Here is a 20,752-nt window from a genome sequence, read left to right on the forward strand (position 1 = left end):
TCAGTTTTGTTTCACCTTGTATAAATGTAACGAAGTAACTTCTTTAAAAACCACCAAAAAAACAGTCCCCAATCCTGAAAACAACCCCTACAACATGGTCTGGGGGTCCATCTGCATTCCCCCACATGTATCATAGAGGCCTAATCACCACTCTCTGACCTGACTGCATCATTTTCCTTCCAGAGCTCTTTCCCTTACCAGAGAGAGAAAGAGAACAAAAGCACTATTGAAACACTGGATTTATTTCCTTCTTATGGTAACATTAAACACAAGACATTTGATAAATAAGAATTTGATGGATCTGAGAGATCTCAGCACACAAAACCTGACAACATTTAGCAACGTCAGAACTTTTTCATCTTACACCGTGATACAGTTTTCTACTGTGCATGATCCTGCAATTTTGAAACTAAACTTCTCTGTGGAATAAACTCTGTGGAAGTAACTTGGCCTCTCTCTGCTGCCAAGCCCTGGCCAGACTATACCAAGAACTACCTACCTCTGCAGAGAAATAGCTTAACTGATATATATACCACTATGCATGGAAAGAGGAAAGGCAAGGCCTAAAATATAGGTGAAATATTGAAAAGAAATTCAGAAGAGAGTTGCACTCATTAAGTATAACAAATAGTATCTGCAAAGAAACACACAGCCTGTGTTTCTATATCTCTATATATGTATCTTTAAAGACACAGATGTTACTAAAAAGAATCCCAATTTTTATGTTTACAGCCTCTAGCAAACCTCCCTCTTGGATTGTTTTAACGTTGACTTTCTTCTTCTTTGCAGATCTTACAGGTGAACAAGGTGATGTCCATCTTGTTTTATGTGATATTTCTCGCTTACCTTCGTGGCATCCAGTCTTCCAACATGGATCAAAGGAGCTTGCCAGAAGATTCGATAAATTCTCTTATTATTAAACTCATTCAGGCAGACATTTTAAAAAACAAGCTTTCTAAGCAGATGGTAGACATTAAGGAAAACTATCAAAACACGGTGCAGAAAACAGACACTCAGCAAGACATGGACGGAGAGGAAAATGTGAAATCAGACTTCCAGCCAGTTATCTCAGTGGATACAGATCTCTTAAGGCAGCAGAGACGCTACAACTCGCCCCGAGTCCTCCTGAGTGACAACACGCCGCTGGAGCCGCCGCCACTGTACCTCATGGAGGATTACATCGGGAATTCCGTGGTGGTGAACAGAACCTCCCGGCGGAAGAGGTACGCGGAGCACAAGGGCCACCGGGGGGAATACTCCGTTTGTGACAGTGAAAGTTTGTGGGTCACGGACAAATCCTCTGCCATCGACATTAGGGGACACCAGGTGACTGTTCTGGGAGAAATTAAAACAGGCAACTCTCCGGTTAAGCAATACTTTTACGAAACGAGGTGTAAAGAGGCCAAGCCTGTAAAAAACGGCTGCCGTGGCATTGATGACAAGCACTGGAACTCCCAATGCAAGACATCCCAAACTTATGTCAGAGCACTGACTTCAGAAAACAACAAACTGGTGGGCTGGAGGTGGATAAGGATAGACACCTCCTGCGTGTGCGCCTTGTCCAGGAAAATAGGAAGAACATAGATCTGCATCTCTTTGCTATATAAATTATTACTTTAAATTATATGATATGCATGTAGCATATAAATGTTTATATTGTTTTATATATATTATAAGTTGACCTTATTTATTAAACTTCAGCAAATCTACAGTATATAAGCTTTTTCTCTCAATAAACAAGAGCAAAGGGTGTGTGCCTCTGCTGTGGCCAACTCCGGGGGTTTTTTTTAAGACTATGTTTGTGACACTGCTTGTCGGCAGCATACCGTAACCTTCCTGTAAAATCTGTGTAAAATCAGTATTTTTCATTCAGTATTGTCAAACCAGTGACTGTCATTTAGTAAACTTGTTAAAAATCAGTTCAATGCCAAGAGTTGTGTACATATTTATATTCCCTGCTCTATATGTTCATATTTAATTAGATCCACAGCATTGACTCCTCACCACCAAAAAGAAAAATGGACCAAAATACGTGTTGTAGCCTGCAGACGATGTCAAATTTACAGGCATCAGGTAGCCCTAAAATAAAGTTTCTGTGTATTATGCCAGCTCTGCCGGTGAAATCACCATTTTCCCTCTGTTAGCATTTCAGAATGGCTGCTAGTAATCCAGGATCATCCTTTTGTGTTTTGGAAGCACATTTGTTTTGCAACTGTTTCTAATGCTGCCAGTGCATCACTGAAAAAATATGAAAAAAATCTGAAATATTTGTAGCCAAGAACTTACTGAAGCCAAGAACTAATGATCTAAAATGATCATTAATATAATACATAAAAGATGGTTTGTTGTGATCAGCCTCTTCCTCCTCACACAAATCAATTATCTTCTGCTTGCATTGTTGGATCATTCCTCTCTGTCTGAGTTTTTAAATTAGAAACAAAGCTGGTGGTGTCTTAACCTTAAAAGAGCCCTTGGCTTTCAAATTGTAGTAAAGAAAGATACGATATCCTGGTGTGGATATCAAAGCCACATGCCCATATGAAGGCTTCCTTCTCCTCAGCAATCCATTCTCCATCTTTCCCAGGGGAAAAAATGTGTTGAACTGCTCGAGAAATCTGGTACCTTTCACAGGAACATGAAATGAATGGTGGCTAAAATCCATGAAGTCAGTAGTTATCCTGAAGTTCCTCAATTAAGCTGATGAGTTGTTGCTTAGGACAGACAAATGTGCTAGCATGTATTTACCTCAAACTCTTCTTTGGATTGTCATGTAGCTCCACTGGGGACAGGAATAAAGACACTACTTGAAGAGATGGCCCATTACACATTAGCTGTGCAATGCCCTGGATGGGATCCCACTCCCATGAAGTAAATGAGAGTTCATGGCTAGGAACAGAATTCAGATTGGGCTGCAGATTATCTGTGTCCAGAGAGACCCAACCCACAGCCAGGGCTGGAAAGTACCAGCTATTTGAAAAGTTTTACTCTCAGTTATTTTCTGAGGGTTTTACAGCTACAGCTTTCACTGCCGTAGCGTGTTCAGCATCACGAATGAAAATGAGATCAGAGCCTCAAACACAAGGTTGCAGGATACCTTTGCTTGTAGAGCTTTCACTCCTGGAAAACCAGTTTCAAACATGCAACAGTCCATGAAAGACAGCAAGCTGTGAGGTCTCCCCTAATCCCTTACAGAGAGTGCTGCACAGCATAAAATCACCAGGGAGCGGGACAGCTTGCCTTGAGGCCAAGCTCTGGAATAGCTGTGTCTTGGAAAGCCAGGTTGGAGCTCGTGGGTATTTTCTTCAGAGGAGGCCAGAAGCAAAGCTTTTGAGAATCATCTCAACTTTCAGCATGAGGCCAGGGTATTTACCTCACAGGAAATATCATCACCTCGCAGCACTAAATCCTAACTTTGCTTCGAGCAATAGCAACTTCAGAGGTTCAGTACCAAGGCAGTCATTAAAATGAGAGGATGTAATGTAACAAGGAACCCGGTATCTGATAGATCTGATTAGAATATTTCTCATTTCTTGGCAAACATTTAAAAAAAACCCAACCCCACAGAGATTTTACTTCTTTTCCTGGTAGGAAAGTTTAAGTTTTAACTAATCTTTTTGGCTTGGCGGAATAAGCATATTTTTCAGAGTTCTGTCCTGCTGGATTTTTTTTTGTAAATTAAAAGCTTGGTTTTACACCCTGACTTTCCAAATAAAGATCATTTGCAGATGCTGGGATCAACTGAGAGCTGATATTGTCATGGATCACTAACTTTAGAGATCTCCTTTTTTCAGTGTGCCACATAGGTCGATCTCCATGTGAGAAGAGGAGGTAAGAAGACCAATTTAGCTTGGTGGAATCCCATTAATCAGAAACTACCTTGTTCCTGCAGCGTGGATGTCACTTTTGTTTACATCACTGTAAATCCAGAAAAAATCTACTGAACACAGGGAAGAAAATGTAGCTTTATAACAATGTTAACAACATCGGAGTTGATTCTAATGCCTTTATTTCTGCTCACTGAAAATCAAGGGAGGTTCATTCTTTAAAGGTTCAAAGAAAGCTATTTGTCATTTTCCACTGTAAATCCAGTAACAGGAACTGGTCTTTGACTCTTGACTTTAACAAGTATTTTACAAGCAGCCAGCAAAAATGTCTCAGACTAAATATGCCTGTCATCTGAAACACATGAGATGAGAACGGAGCATGGTGTGTACGGTTATTAGAACGGCTGCCTCTTTCCCACCCCAGGAAAACAATGAGCGGAAGTGTTACCCCCTGGATCTGATCCAGCTTCCACTAAAGTCAATGGGAAAAAAAATCTCACCTTCTCCAGTGGAAGCTGGATCAGGCCCCAAGCAAAGAAAAACCTGCAGATGTCGACCAGAGAGCAAAGCAATCCCACACATCAGTAACGCGTTCCTGTAAATCCTGTGTACGCATAAGATGCTGTATAATTTTGTAACAAGTTTGTAAACAAAGCCTGTAATAAATTTGTTAAGGTCTAATTTTCTTTTCACTGTAGCTGGGGATGGTTTTATTGTCAACTTTGGTCATGGCACAATGGATTTAAAATTCCTATCTGACTTCTATTTGGTTCATGTTAAATAATTAAGCAAATATTCAGCTCTCAATGCCAGTTTAATTTAAGCATTCTAAAAATCACTTCCATTAGGCAGCTCAGATGCTCTGTCAATATTGTTTTGCCAATAGATCATTATAAACACACATTTTATTTAGATTTTCTCCCAAATGATTGAATGCTATTCTGAAATTGCCTGTCTGTGTCAAACTGTATTTTCTCCGCTTTTCTCCCCTAGTTTTTTCCAGTCCATTTAGTAACAGCAAGAAATGCTCCACCGAGGTTTTGGGAAACCATCTGCATTTATTTTATCACCTTTGAACATGTGTTCAGGAATGAAGTCTGTGCAGAGAGTTTACTGCTACCAAGAGATTTGTGCGGCTGCACCAGGAAGAAACTTTGACTGGACTTTACAGAGTGTGTGCTCAAAACCAGTCTGCTCATACTCTGTTATTTCAATTCTTTAGCAACCCGAGGCTTTTGCATTGTGTATCTGCAGACAATACCAAACAGGAAACGAGCCTGATTGGGAGTTTCAAAATTAAAAATTTCATGATAACGACCTGCTATTTCTGACCTCTCGGCGAATGTGTTTGCACAGTGAAGTCAAGCACAGGAACATTCATTTCATTTAATAGAAACATTGTGGCAAAAGCAATGGGATTCTGTGTTCTCCATGCTTGGTAAGCGTGTGTAATTCATCATGGATGTGGGGCAGGGGGAGGAGGAAGAGGAGGAGGATAGGATAATAAGCACTACAGCTTGTGAGAAGTAAAAGGCTGTGCTCTGGCTTGGAGCATTTTAAAGTGTGGAGGGGTTTGTTCTCTGAAATGCTTTGTCTGTATTTTGTTACAGCAGATGGCAGAATGACGAAGCAAGCACAGATGTGGTGTAAAAAACCCAAGCAATACGAGGATAACAAAAAACTTTCCCGGGAAAGTCGGCCACTCGCTACCACTGTGGGTCCCTGCGGTCCTGGGCAGGTGATTGCAGAGCTCAGCCATGACATCCCTAGTTTAATGATTTAACTAATCTCTGTGGGGAAAAGAAAAAAAGGAGTATTTCTTTTCCTGAAGCTCATTACATTCATGAGCTGGATAATTTTCTTTCTTTTCTTTTTTTTTTTTTTTTATCCCTTTGAGTTGTTTTTTTGATTGTTTGCTTTTGGTAATCTCTAGTTGCTTTGGCACCTCTGATGAACAACAAGCGGTAATACTTTGCGTGAACGTCCCCAAATATAGATTTCTCCTCTGTTTTAGGGCTGAGCTTTGAAGCCAGCGGCACCTGAAAGCCATACTTTAGCCACGGAACTGGCCTTTTGATGTCTTGACCTCATGTTTCCTGACATTTTGATCACAGGGTCCTATTTTGGAGCTCTTACCCACACAATTAGGTGAGATCATGACCAGGCTGATTGAGAAGTGGCTGTGTACACAACAGCCAAGGAGCAAAGAGAGAGCGAGGCAGTCCTGTGCTGTCTTTGCATCCACCTTCACACATCTGCTCTGATTTCAGTCTTGAGTTGCATGATCAAGGGCTGGTGACCAAGGGTTGCTTTCTGCATGTCCAAGGGTTCAGATGCCCAGGATATCCTCGAATGGTTTGGGTTGGGAATGACCTTAAAGATTATCTCATTCCAACCCCCCTGCCATGGGCAGGGACACCTTCCCCCAGATCAGGTTGCTCAGAGCCACATTCAACCTGTCCTTGAGCACTTCCAGGGATGATCTTTGGCAGGAGGACAATTTCTCAGCTCACAGAAACATGCCTTCTGTGAATCTGGGTATAACTTCTGTAAAAGGTTGCTGTGGTTGCAGTGTTGACGCTCTCCAAAATACAGCACATTGTCACTCTTCACCTGTGTCACAGAGAGCAGACAGAATCATTGATAGACCAGCTAATTCATCCAGGAGAGGCTGTTAAGGAGGCAGGTAGCACAGTCCTTTCCTCTAAGCAAAAATATTCCTGTGGAGGGTGTGAGGAAAGCAAAGGAAGTGCTGAAAAATACAGGGAGTCGGAGCTGTTGGGTGGCAAACATCATGCAGAGATTTCGCAAAGTGAGGGAGAATTCAGCTGTTCAACTGTAACATCAGATGAAAGGCTCTTCGCTGCCATGATAAGGGTTAAATAAATGCCATCAGATCATCTGTAGCAGTAATTCAAAAGCAAAATGAACCTCTATTAATTGGGGTTAATCCCCCTGTGTTGATGAGGAATTAACCACGCTCACTGAGCACAAATGATGAAGCTTTGCTCTCAATTACCCTCTGCAGCCCCTGTTTTCAGCACTCAGGGCTATGAAGCTGTTAAGTGAGGGCAAAATTTGGCTCAGATGGTACTAAACCCAAACTGAATGCACGAGGGGAAGCCCAAGTTGGAGGCATTATTCACCACAAAAAACAAGCCAAGTTTTTAACATGAGTTCATAAAAATTGCTCATTACTTTGTCTAGTTCCAGGGATTTAGGTTTTAAAATAAGTTTTGAACTGTCTGGTATGACCAGTACACATATATTTAGCAGCAATTTACAAAAGAAAAAACCCTGTAAATGGAAGTATGTGGCAAAATACTGTGTCTAGCACTGCAAATAACCTCTGTCGATTTTTATTTATGTTCTCAGTGTCTCAGAGAGGAATTTTAATATAAATCTTGGTTTTGCTTTACACACCATATTTTGTAAAGTAACCACCTCAACTTAGTGCTTGTAGAGGTTTGTGGTGTGCAGTCTTTGTGGATAATGAAGCAGAAACGTGGCTCTAAAGCTGCTGAGCAATGTGAGAGCTATAAGTCCCACACTTGTACAGCAGAGAGTGAAAACAAACATGTGAAAATGACAGAATCAGCTTCTCAGGCTCAGAGATTAAATATGTTTTAAAATATCAAATGACAGCTTTTGTCAAGTTATTACAAATATCTCAAGTCAAATTTGTATGTGACACAGCCGACTGCTCACACGGAGCATAATTTTTGTAATCTTTGTTATTGCACAAATCTACTCAGTGTGATTCCCATTAAATCCAGAAAACAGAAATTTACTCATTTCCATGCTGCTGACAGAGCATTCAGAATAACCCCAATAGATGAGCCAAATCTCAGGTCCGAGCATGATTCCTGAATTTATGTCCTAAGGATAAAACTACTAGGAAGGAATTTTTTTCTGCAGAGAGTGAGAGCTCAGCTGCCACAGTCACAGTGTCTATGCCATGCTATCACATGTTTGAAGACTTTAGGAGGTAGAATCTGCTCAGCTGGAGAGCTGATGGCAAGAAAAAGTGGGAGATGGATGGGCAGTAATTATTACATTGCCTCCTGGAAGGCTAGATCCCTCAAACACAGAAAATGCAGCCAACAGGATCCTCCTGATCTCAGGATCTGACTCAGAGGCACTTATTCCCTAGGTCAATAATCTTGGATTCCTGAGACTTGGCGTCAGGACATGGTACTTGTCCTAGGCCAGGGTAAAGGTGAAAAAAACCCCTTCTCCCACCATAATCAGATAACAGCAATTATGCAAAAGGGAGTTCTCATGGGAACAGTTTTGTCTCAGACTCCCATGGCTTTTTTAATTTTTTTTTTTCCACAGAAATGGAAGATACGGGTTTCTGAGAAAGGGCCTGCTGCCTGTAATTTTCTCAGAGGGATATGAGGGCGCTGGAGAATAGAACTTAGAGGAAATTCTCATTGAGTAGAGTTTTTCAGTGACCTATTTTCCCTGCTACAAAATTATGTGGTGAAGTTTCCTGTTTCAGGGAGAATTTGCATGTGAGTGACAATGAAAAGCACCTCAGTACTGAGACTGGATTGAGGAGAGGAGCTCAGAAATCCCTGTGGCTCCTTCCTCTCTTTTTCTAAATGCCAGGGAGACTTGAGGGTGTCAGTGGCAGAAAAAGGGAGAGCAGTGACAGAATAGCTGCGGAATGCACTTCCCTATTCACAACAGCCAGGCAAAGGCAGCACAAGGACACCTCCATCATCCCAGAGGCTGATCCTGGGATGGCCCTTCATCTCCCTCCACGGGATCTCAAACAGAAGGATCCAAAGTGCCATTTCAGAAACCAAATTTAAGAAATATCAAGGCAATGCTGCAATGGTCTGGACCTCGTTCACACAAAATGAAAGGCAAAATCTGGTGGGATTTTTTTAGCAGTATTTGCTCTTGAACAGTTTATTTGCATCCAAAATGTACAGGAAAAAATGATGTGAATAGTGGAAAGTGTCTAAGTCACACATACAATTAATAAATACTGAGCTTTGTTCTGATCTCATGCAGGTTTAATGTCTGACTTCAGTGGGATTAGTCCCAGTTTTTACTGATACAATAAAGCTTGGAATTACATCTGTGACATTTGAAAGCAGGTGGTGGGCTCTGTACGAGCTCAGACTCTCAATTTCTGTGTGCCAAGTAGCTGCTGCCTGTGTAGCTCCGTGATGGATGCCGATGGAATTATTTAATGTGCTAAATTATAGGGTATACCTACACTTCCATGCTTTAAATTACGTCTGCCCTGCACGGAGGGATATTGTTGACCGATCTCAGACTGATTCAATGCAGCTCACCAGGCAAACCCCAGGGGCTTTCCATGCCACCAAGGAAACAGTCTTCCCTGAGAACCACGATGCCGAGAATTTAAAATCAACTCTGATTCTTGCTTCAGATGGAACTTCAGTGGCCTGGTTTTGTTTGAAGAAGTGATGAGAAGTCAAAGTTAGATGTGCAGGTACTGGCATTCAGAATTAAATTCTGAAATCCATAACTATTGCCAGTACAAGAAAACTGGGAGATGAAGGTAGCATGTGCACAGTACAGGCTCAGTGAAGGTGCTCTCGGGCAGAAACAAAACTGCTTTAGGCAACAGCAGTTTATTTGGAGCAATGACAAAGATCCCAGACCTGCTGAAAAGTGGTGCCCAAGTGAGTTTCTTTTTAATTCACCAATTAAAACTTCATGGTTTGGGCTTTCCCAGGCATTTTTCAGTAGTTATCCTTGAGCATAACTAGCATGATAACTTTTACTACATTAGAAACATTCCAGAACTACAACCTGAAATAAACTGAAATGATTGCTCCTGGTTAAGCATCACATCCTGAGTTTTGAAGCCTTTACCAGCCTTCAATAATGCCTCAGTTTGCAAATACAGCTTGACTTCATGGCTAGGAAAATTTCCTTGAGATTTTTCTCTTCATCCGCTTTTCCATAAAATCTTCATAAATACCAGAGATTTTACAGTGTCTAAACATAATCTGAAGTGTCCACTTCTGTCAGCCCTGAGGTCATCCATTCTTCCATGAAGTGTTTACTGAATATTCCATTGCCCCAAGCAATGACTTGCTCAGTGGGAACAGTGCAGGCTCCATGAGCAAAGAGCTACAGCTCAAGAGGTGTAAATATAGAAAAGAACACAAAAGCTGATATCAAGAAATTCACTGGAAAGCCAGAACTGCAGCTTAAACAAAAATACAACTTTAGGAGAGAAAAGTAGAAAATGAGGGAAAACAATATCCAAAAGTTTGTAAACTTAGGGGGGAAATCAGCTAACCTTTGATAATAGCAGTAATTGGGGTTTTTTTCCCCTCACAGGGTTCATCCCCCTCTGCCTTGCAAAATCCATTCCTTTCCCAACAAAGTGAAATACAATAGCTTGAGCTGAAATTCTGCTGTCAGGGTGATTTTAATTCTTAAATCATTTAGTGGATCTCTGCTAATGGTGTCTGTAGGAGTGGTTTATAGATCCATTCTCAAAAGCAACCCAAAAAAACCCCAAAACCGCAATCAGGATTTACTGAGAGCCAGTTCCATAGTTCAGTCTACACTGAAGTGGATTTAATTCACTCTAACTCCTTGCACAAGTCTTGATCCAAAATAGCCCTTAAGTTCATGTCCAATTATAAAGGGAAAAGAGCTGTCAAGAAGTTGGTAAGATTAACCTGACACTTAAAGCTGAGCACATGTTCAAATGTTTTTAGGGATCAGGGTAATAATAGGGTTCATTAGTGATTTTATTCCTGGAACTTAGAGTTGTTCACTAAAAAAAATCCCAAATGGAACAATAAGATGATCGAGCCTCTTAGTTCCCATCCTATAAATTTTGCTTTAAAATCCCAGGATAAAAGAAGTACAAAAGATAATCTGCAAGCATTTAAGAGTTGATCCAAAGACCATGGAAGTTTGCAAAAAGCTTCAAAAAATTTCTAGTGGGTCTTGAGTTATGTGCTTGATAATTGAACCATGGTCAATAAAATGCCATGGATTTATAGGGTGATGAAGAGAACACACCAAATAAAACTGATCATTCATTGTTTTTAGAAATCAAAGCACAAAATTAGCAGTAAAGCGTTTGGCAGCACTTCACAAATTCTTCTTTGAAAAAGTCATTCAGCTGGACTTGAATGCAACTGCCTGCCCAGGGTGCTGGGGAAAGGGCAGTCAGTTACATGTGGAGATAACTGGAAATTCCAGGGGGAAAGGTCACTCTGTGGATAACTGTGGGAACAGCTTTAGACCTGGGGTGAAGATATCGTGGCCACCTCAGTGATTGAGGTGACCACCCCAATGTCTGAAGGCAAATTGGACATTTCCCTTCAAATGAGGGGTTTGACAGCAGCACTTCCTAAAAGGTGCTGAGGCAGCAGAGAATCTTTAAGGTAGTGATGTGAGATTACTTTCTCCTTTCCTTGTACCTCTTTTTCCAATAGCTGCTTAAAGGCTGCTATAACTGCAGGTGAATATTTTAGTGACATGTCCAAAGAAACTATTTATCTGAATTTATCCCTCCTACCATCCATATACCCCATCCAAGACTTGAGCAAGTTGCTACAATAAAGTCCTAAGCTTTTCCAAGTCCTTGCTAGACGGCTTCAAAATTTATGGAAGACTTAGAGCAAACGCACAGACTTAAATGCTGCTTAATGTCGTCCTCGATGTCAGGATAGGTGAGCATCCTTCACTGCAGAGATCCAGAGGTGTTAAAAGAAAAGAACCAATATCTGTCACTGCAGCTGGCAAACTGCAGTCAGGACAGCACTAACACTTGCTTTCACATCTCTCTTCCCTCCCAGTTAATTTCTTGTTCTGTCCTTATTAGTTCTCCAGATGAACTTATTAGTCTGTCACTCAAATGTGAGGGACTCTAAAGAAAAGGTGGCAAAAACCAGACTCTGAGATTAATGTTTCGGCCAGCTGGATACAGCTTGTATGCTGCAGGCAGGGCACCCCTGTCTTTGGGAGTGATGAATTCCATCAGACTTAAAAAGAAGGACAGAATGAGGGCTTTGACTTGTTTTCTGTCAGCATAACAACCTTATCTGCAGACCACTTTCTTTGTCTCCTGGTCCACCATTCACTCATAGGCTAAAAGTAGGAACCATCTATGAGGAGAAAGGGGGTTGGGCTGAGTGAGAGGGATTTTTGGGACAGTCAGAATGAAGTGCCCAGAAAACATGAATCTAGCCCTTAATGGAATTAGTTTTCCCTTAAAATAATAAAAAAAGAATTGCTCATCACAGGTAAATATACATTTATATAGTTATTGATTTCCATTTTACTCCATGGGAGTTTTACTATTTTTTTATGGACTCTGCAATTCCAGAAGCCTCCCATGGGCTGGAAGACTTGTACCTAGTATGGTTTACCTACACATCCTAGCATTTCAAATTCAGATGTCCTGTCAAGGGGAAGTCCCAGGTGCTTGCAGCACACGTGTGAACTCCGAAAATGAAGTTAAAGCTGTCAACACTGACCGAAAATGAAAGGGTTTACAGGACAGAGATGGAAATCCCAGGGCAAACAGCCTCAAATGAGGGAGGGGAGAGAGCGAGGAGGGGGGAAGAGACAACTTCTTTGGATATTTGGCAGTGGGGACAAAATGCCAATCCTCAAATGTGCAGTTTACAATAGAGATGACAAATTGGGTGCAAGACAATGACCCATTCCTGGGCTGGGCAGGGGACAGGATAAACCAGCTCTGGAAGACCGACTAAGGTTAAGCGTTAGTTGGGGCCAAGGAGCTGAAGGCCACCCACGCAGATCAAGTGGGAAAGCGCTAATGGGAAAGACATTTTGGGAGTTAAAAATATAACCAGTTCCTTAATCTGGGAACACAGAGCTGTAAAATAACAGCTGGACAGCAAGGCAGAACAAAGTTCTCTTCAATGGTTGAGTGAAAGGTGGTTGAATGGAAAGACAGCGTCTGCTTGATCAGAACAGGCCCTCAGCCAGGGAGGCTACATGTGGAGAAAGGCAGGGTCACATTCCTCTGAGATGGCAGCACAGCTCTGTCGCACAGGCCAGGGCAGCAGTCTTCAAAGTAGCAATGAAATATTAGACGTTTTAAAAGGATTTCCCACTATATTGATGTTGTTCCCATAACACAAGCCAAGGAGTAGGAAGGCAGCACATCAAAACACGTTTGCATGCACTTGGAAACAGGCGTTTCTTCTGCACCAGACAATGCTTTCTACTGCCTATAAAGGCAACATTTGGGCTGCGAGTCCAAAATCTTCCTACGGCAGGCACCTGCACCAAAAGCATGAGGCTGAGAAAGCAGCCTCCATTGATGATGGGGTTTGAAGCGATTCACAAAACCCAGGGGCATGTCAGATCCTGCAGGGATGAGCACTCCCATTCTGTCCCAGTGTCCAGCTGAACCACTTCCACTGCTCCAAGAAGAAAACCCACCCACCGTGGGCCCACCATTTAAGATTGTTGTGACTGTCCATGAGCCAGCAGTGCCCCGGGGGCCAAGAAGGTGAGTGGTGTCCTGGGGTGCATTGGGAAGATCATTGCCAGCAGGTCAGGGAGTGATCCTGCCCCTCTGCCCAGCCCTGGGAGGCACAGCTGCAGTGCTGTGTCCAGTCCTGAGCTCCTCAGGACAGGAGGGACAGGGAGCTCCTGGAGCAGGGCCAGCAGAGGCTGAGGAGATGATTTAGGGCCTGGAGCATCCCTGACAGGGAAAGGCTGAGGGAGCTGGGGCTGTCCAGCCTGGAGAGGAGCCCCAGCTGAGAGGGGCCCTCAGCCCTGGGTGTCCCTGTGTGCAGGGAGGGCTCCGAGCAGGGCCCAGGCTCTGCTCCGTGGGGCCCAGCCATGGCACCAGAGGGAACGGGCAGGGACTGATGCCCAGGAAATTCCACCTGGACAGGAGGCAGAACTTCTTCCCTGGGCAGTGACTGAGCCCTGAACAGAGACCAGAGAGGGTGTGGAGTCTCCTCACTGGGGATATTCCAGACCCCTCTGGACACAATCCTGTGCTGTGTGCTCTGGGATGGCCCTGCTGGAGCAGGGAGTGGGACCAGATGAGCCCCTGTGGTCCCTTCCAGCCTGACCCATCCTGGGATTCCGGGACTGTGTTTGAGTAGTGGCTGACCCAGGGCAGAGCACAGACTGAACTGTGCTGCAGTTCAGGATTGCAGAGCTCTCGTGCACGTCAGTTCAGAAGCACAACTCACACAAGGCAGTCAAGATGTCACTACGGCTGTTGCAAGGGGCTAAATATTCATCTGTCAGCAGCACCTTTGCTTGAGAGTGATCTCTGCAAACACTCAAACCACCACAGAAGAATCACAGGTCACAAGATCCAGGCTCAGGAGCTGAAAACACTCTCAGTACTTCCCAAGCACCACATTTTGTAGCAGCACAGGACACAGGCACTGATTCTGTCTGCATCCCTGCACTCTACTTTCTGCCAGCTCAGCATTCCTCACTATTGCAGTGTTTAGATTTTTTTTTCAGACTGTGGTACATGAAAAATGCAGAACAGGGACAACTTCTGCAGTTTCCTGCCTTACAGTTTTAACAGCTCTTCCTAAATCCCCTGCAAAGCCTGGAAGAAGCACAAAGCAGAAAAAGACTGTCATCTCGCAGTGTAACAACTGACTGCTTCATGACGCAATAGCCACTACTCACATTTTTCCCTGGGATAAGCTGTTGGCATTCCGGAAGAAAAGGGTAGATTCCTGAGCTTACTTATGAATTTCCTGCAGGCTAACTACATTCACAGAAAAAGACTGTGTAGATCCCCTGCTGTTACTTTAATTTGTAGGCAAGCCTGTCAGCTCTTTCAATTAAAAGTTTTGGTCTGTGATGGAAATCAGGCTTCCAAATTTACTTCCTTTTCTTGCAAATACTATTCTTTATTATTCCAAAGTTATTATTCCAGTATCCTCATTATCACAGTATTATTCCATATTACCCTTCAGGAACTAGTTTTAAACCATTCAGTGGCATCCAGATTTTTAGCTGACATAATATGGGATGTATCAAGGGTGGCAACATTCACTGCTGCTGTTTAGGGACTCAGTGCATGACAGAGGTCTGAAAATTGACATCTGTTTGACACATCTCATTTCCTTGAGCTACTGTACCTCTTATTACCTTCAGCTGCTACCTCTGCCTTGTATTTTCAAATCCAAGACTACTGCAAAATGAACTTTATTTACGCAATAAACAAGGCGACTGTGTGGCACCTGTTTTAAGCATTTACCACTGACAGTGAAACTGCCTCAACTAGAGAGAAAAATAGAAATATTCCTTCAGATTGCAAGAGAAGGAGCCTTCAGGAGTCTGCTTAATCAGTGTAATCTGGCAAAGTGCTGCATCCTGGAACAGACCCTGCTCTTCAGTACTAGAGAACAGAGACAATTTTTCAAAGCTGTGGACATTCATACCACAAACGATGTGTTACAGCATTTTCGCCATGATCAAACACAAAAGAAAAGCCAGACTTACCTCTGTGTGAGCCTTTTTGGATCATCACACGTGAGCTGCAGAGGTGGAAGGAGAGACACGTGGAAAAGCAGGACAGGTACGAACCAGAACAGGCACCCAGCAGTCAGCATTTGCAAAATGGCTACAGGAAGACTGGAGCAGTTCAGCTCTGCAAGACTTAAAGGGACAGATTTCCACAAGCACGCTGGGGCAAAAGCCTCTGGAAGAGCACAATTCCCTACTGGGAGAAGGCAGGCCCTGCTCCTGGAAATATTGAAGCATGTCCTTAACTCTAAGCATGTGAGAACTGCTGTGGACTTCAGTCTGTGCAGCCGTGCACAAGCCTGCAGGACTTGTTTTCCTGAGGTGCACAGAGTTATCCAGGGAGGGGATGCTCCTGCAGAGTGCTTGTGACAGCTCCATCACAGAACGAGCGAGGTACCATCACTGGTGAGTTAGTCTGACCACTGAAGCATACATTCTACAAGCCCAGAAAGGAAAGAAAAGAATCAAAATGTGCCCTAAAAAAATCTCAAATTGTTGCAAGAAACATTGCTCATGTATTCACTCTGATATTTCTATTTTGTTTGTTCAGCATAATACCCACAATAGGTGCCCATCTAAATGAAACAATTCCAAAGCACTTTGGACTGCTCAAAACAAGCAAAAATAACCCAAATTGTGGATTTACAGCTCCCCTCTCCTCTATAACTGAATCACAGAGTGTCAAATATTTTGCAGTAAGAGCAGAAACATCCCAATGACAGGGCACAGGAGACTTTGAAGACACCAAATCAGTATCAGAGGGTTTCAAAAGAGAGCTTCCCCTTAGCTTTGCTGCCCAAGATTGTCACAGCGTGGGTGCATAGGACAGCTGGAGCCTCTGTGGTGTCCCCAGACCTTTGTCCACCACAAAGGCCCCCAAAACAACACACATGATGATCCTTTTCAGTCATGAGAGGTGGCATCATGACTTTGGGACAGTCGGGAGGGGATTTCTGCAGTTACGGGATACGAATAGGTAATGCATTTGGGCTCAGGCTTGCTCTGAAGTAGCTCTTCTATGTCACAGAGTCATAGAATCATAGAATCACAGAATCATAGACTCATAGACTCATAGAATCACAGAATCACAGTATCAAAGAATCACAGAATCACAGACTCACAGACTCATAGAATCATAAAATCAGGGAGTGGTTTGGGTTGGAAGGGACCCTAAAGACTGTCTTGTTCCAATCCTCCTGAAGAAAGATGAAGATATGGTGTTGCTGATGGGATTTATTTACTCATATTGAATCATATAACTAGTTAAATGCTGAAAGAATTGAAACCCTAGGGGGTTTTTTTCATATTTTCTCCTGTGATTAGAAGCTAATCTTAGCTGTTTTCCCAATGCCGTCATTTTCCTCCTGACACTGAGTTTACTCTATGCTCTGCTTGTGTCTTCACAAACATGAAATCAACATTAGGGTCAATACTGGAGATATTTTACTTTGTAAAACTTCATTAAATTCATATCACCAAATAAACCCCTGTATATGCAATAACTCAGGCTTGCACACAACCCATAAACCACTCATCTTTGATTGCCTCCAGACACAGGGGGCTGTGACCCTCTCAAACATCTTAGCACCAGAGGAATTGCCCCACAGGTTTCATTTGCTGCAGGATGTTTCAGGAAACGTGGTGGGTTTTTTCCCCACTAATTGAAATGTCCTGAAAATGTCATGAGACTCATTCTGCTCCTACTTACAGCACTAATTTGTTCTGTGCCAGTCATCTCAGTGAGGGTGACACCAGACCCCAGTTCCCTCTGCTTAGTGGAAGTAGTTCCCACTCCGTGTTTTGTGTGGGTTGTAGCTTTTTTACAGTGTGTCATTAGCATGACTTATTACATGCTATTGACATGCCATGAAAGCTTGCCAGATGTAACTTAAAATTGAATTCTTAATGTATATCTAGACCTGAATCTGATTTTCCTTATGCTACGTTCACACTGGAGAAGCAGTAATGTTGGAGTGAGATTAGAGGGGATCCATGGTCTGCGTCCTACACCCAAGAAGAACCATGAGGAAAATCAGGTGGAGTGATGGATGTCGAACACATGGCAGCTGGAACCTGAATTTTGAATTTCATATTATGCATTTCAAATATTACCAAGAGGGTAAGCATTTGTGGATTCTGCAATCAATTAATGGGGCGAAGTTTATCATCTCAAGGCTTCTTAATAATAGAAATTCAAAGGCAACCACTTAAGGGGACTTCTTTATACCCTGCCGTTAAAACAAATGTTCCTTTTAAGGCATTAGTACAGGTGGGAAGAATTTACCATGCAGGGATAAGAAAATCAGACAGGAAATGTTCCAATGATTGTTTTAAATATCTCTGGGTGAGGTAGCAGATAAACAGGGATAAGGCACTTCAGAGAGTTTGAAACCTTTTGCTTTCTGAGCCAGACTGTCCTTTCCACAGACACACTCCTTAAAAAATTAGGTACCAAAAGATTTACTGGCTGGAAAGGGGAAAAGCTTTAAAATAGTTTTCTTCATTACTTTAACATGAAGCAGCTCACAGTGTGTGTGTGTGTCCCTAGACATGAGGGCAGATTAAGATTATTCCATGCTTTGATAGAACAAATCCCCTTATAGCTTGCTTTAAAGTTCAGTTTAATTGTGTAAAAGCTGGATTTGTGCTCCCTTGAATATGTGTAGACATAAGAATTTGGGGTTTTTATTGTACTGGAGCTTAAAAATTCATCTTTTTTCCTGTATCAAATGCTGTCATATGCCACATTAGGTGGCACATACCTAATGATGCCCGGTGTGCAAATTCCTGGAGCCAGGGGTGCGTCCAACAAGGCTCTGCACACAATGGAAGTGCTCTTTAGCATACAGTTGTCTGGTCACTGTTTTAGATGATGTGAAATTGTCTCTTCACCGATTTCCAGAGGTAAAAAAGGTTTCTGGAAAGGCTGTTGGCTGAAAAGCAGCACGATAAGGAAGGAGATAAAGTAGCTGGCAGCAGAAACCTGTAATATTTGCAAAAGGAAAAGCAAGGAGGCAAAAGAAGCAGCCCTGATGGAGAAAAAAAAAGAGGCTAAGGAAGAGATTTCCTGTCTAATGAAGACAATAGTCACTTGCTTGAGAAAGCAGAGAGGAGCAGACAACAGCAGGAGAAATGTTTCCAGGGGTTCTCACAGAAATGGAATACAGAGTTTTCTTTGGCAAGTGAATTTGCTGCAAGAGCCAAATGTCTTCAGAAACAGCTTATCCTCTGGTAGCTGTCTTTTGCTTAAACTCCCTCAAAAAGCATCTGTAAAGCACTGTGAAGCATGAAGCCATTCCAAGTGCAATCAGTTAGATAAGGCAGCGTCCATTCTGCCCTGGCCACTTGTCCTGACAGACTTGGTAATTCCAAGCTCTGTGCAGGAGACACTCCTGGCTGCCTCCTGCACTGCAGGGCATCGTGGATTGGCTGCTCATCCACAGGCCAAGTGCTTTAGCAAGAACCCAGCCCAGATGCAAAGACCAAAGGGAAAGCCTTGCTCTTAGATCTGCAGGGCTGACCTCAGAGCCCCACATCTATGCATGCTGTGCATTTTTCCTGGGAAAAAGCACCCAGTGGAGAAGCAGCAGCTCCCCACAAACAGTTTGCCCACTTGCCTTCTATACCTGATGTTTGATTGGAGGAGGAAAGAGGCTGAGGGACAAGAAAACATCAGTCTCTAGCATTTCATTCCACAAGAAGGAGTTTTCCTTCAAGGGCATACATCAAAGTTCCCAGATAGTTGCATTTTAAATCCATCCCTTAGAGGGCAATGATCTGATTGAAGGGGGAAGTCTCTGGGGACACACACTGGCTCATGAGAGAAAATTAATGAATGGCACAGAACTGATACATGGCTGGATATGTTCTTGTTTGTCAGCTGCCAGCAACACATGCAATTAGGAAAATTCAAGTCCAGCTGAAGCCTGGACACCAGTTGCCAATTTGGCAGCAGCCTTCCTGCTGTCAGGTCTTGTTTGACAAATAGTCCCTGTTTTAGAGTGACTCAAACATTTTATCTCTCATATGTTTTAAATAAATTAGGAAAGGCACGTGCAACAACAACAAAAAATATACCCTAGAATACTTTCATTATTACCTAAATGGACTGGGGTCAGAGCCATGTATTCTATCTAACTCAACACTAAGGTATGATTTCAAGAACAGAAGTGGAAAAAAACAAGAGTCATTTGAACCAACGATTCTAAGGCTCTACTTATAAGAAGACTTAGGCAAGTGTTTAGCTTCTCACAGTGCAAAACCAATGTGAGGCAACACCACTCACAGGTTTGAAATGATATCTGGAGATCTGGTAGAGTTAAACCCCTCATTTGCTACTAGAGATGGAATTTCTGCAAAAGGGTTTCTCATGTTGATCCATAAAAGTCATATAAAATCATCACAGAATCACAGAATGGTTTGGGTTGGATGGGGCCGTAACGATCATCTTGTTCCAACCCTGTGCCATGGGCAGGGGCACCTTCCTCTATCCCAGGTTGCTCAGAGCCCCATCCAACATGGCCATGAACATTTCCAGGGATGGGGCAGCCACAGCTTCTCTGGGCAACCTGTGCCACGGCCTCAGCACCCTCACAGGGAAGAATTTCTTCCTCTTATTAATCTAAACCCACTCTCTGTCAGTGTGAAGCCATCCTCCCTTGTCCTGTCACTCCAGGCCCTTGTCAAGAGTCTCTCTCCAAAATTAAATGCATAACTTTGGGAGGAATCCTACAGACCCATAATGAGTGGAAGAAGTTTTCTTATAAAAAGTGGCCAATAAATAGCAATTTCCTTATTTTCAGAAGTATTATACCTTTCTATGAAATGGAGATGTGTGAAATTAGTTCTACTTCTTTTTAAGTTAAAATTTTGTGTCTGTTTTATTTCCCCTCTCTGCCTTAGTCTTGTTCATCTCTATGGTAAGGATTTTTTTTTTTTTTTCCAAATATGAGACAAAAGGATTTATGCTCTCTTTAAAGATGGAAATCCATGGGAGTTTGACATTTATTGCAAGGGGGACTAGGAGTTCACCTGGAATTTATTTATTTATTTATATAAATTTAAATATGCCTGGCATTTCATGGGAAAGGGCAGGGAGCCAGCTCAGGATCACCACCCCTCAGAAAGGCCATGTTTCTGCCTCCCCAACATGTACACACTTATCAGAACAGAAGATGCTTTCCCACTTTGCCTATTTCAGCTTTCAGCACTCCAGTCTGAATCCTTTTCCCCATTCTCTGGGGGATTTATAAAACAATCATGACAATAATCACACATGACCATTGCTTTTGGATGCCTCTGTTTCCAAGGCATGACACTGTTTTGTTGGATATTAACAGTGAAATTGGAATGACTCCTCTGTAACATCATTGGGGGCAGATTTATTTGTTCAGCACAGACACTGAGCGTTCAGCTCCTCCTCATCACGC

At 42.7% G+C, this 20,752-nt stretch overlaps 1 protein-coding gene and 1 long non-coding RNA gene across 2 annotated transcripts in view; one reads left to right on the forward strand and one right to left on the reverse strand.

Annotated features, from left to right (window-relative positions):
- NTF3 (neurotrophin 3) overlaps positions 1 to 5,138 on the forward strand; it is a 50,059-nt gene extending 44,921 nt beyond the window's left edge. The window contains exon 2 of the mRNA XM_010410251.4: positions 790 to 5,138. Within this exon, the coding sequence (XP_010408553.1) occupies positions 790 to 1,584 (795 nt within the window). The 3' untranslated portion in view covers positions 1,585 to 5,138. The remainder of the gene's footprint in view (positions 1 to 789) is intronic.
- Positions 1 to 15,551, reverse strand: part of LOC120411952 — a 35,038-nt gene extending 19,487 nt beyond the window's left edge. The window contains exon 1 of the long non-coding RNA XR_005604562.1: positions 15,300 to 15,551. This is a non-coding gene — a long non-coding RNA (uncharacterized LOC120411952). The remainder of the gene's footprint in view (positions 1 to 15,299) is intronic.
- Between the last annotated feature and the right edge of the window lie 5,201 nt (positions 15,552 to 20,752).

This window comes from Corvus cornix, chromosome 1A (genome assembly GCF_000738735.6).
Source record: "Corvus cornix cornix isolate S_Up_H32 chromosome 1A, ASM73873v5, whole genome shotgun sequence".
Lineage (NCBI taxonomy): Eukaryota > Metazoa > Chordata > Aves > Passeriformes > Corvidae > Corvus > Corvus cornix.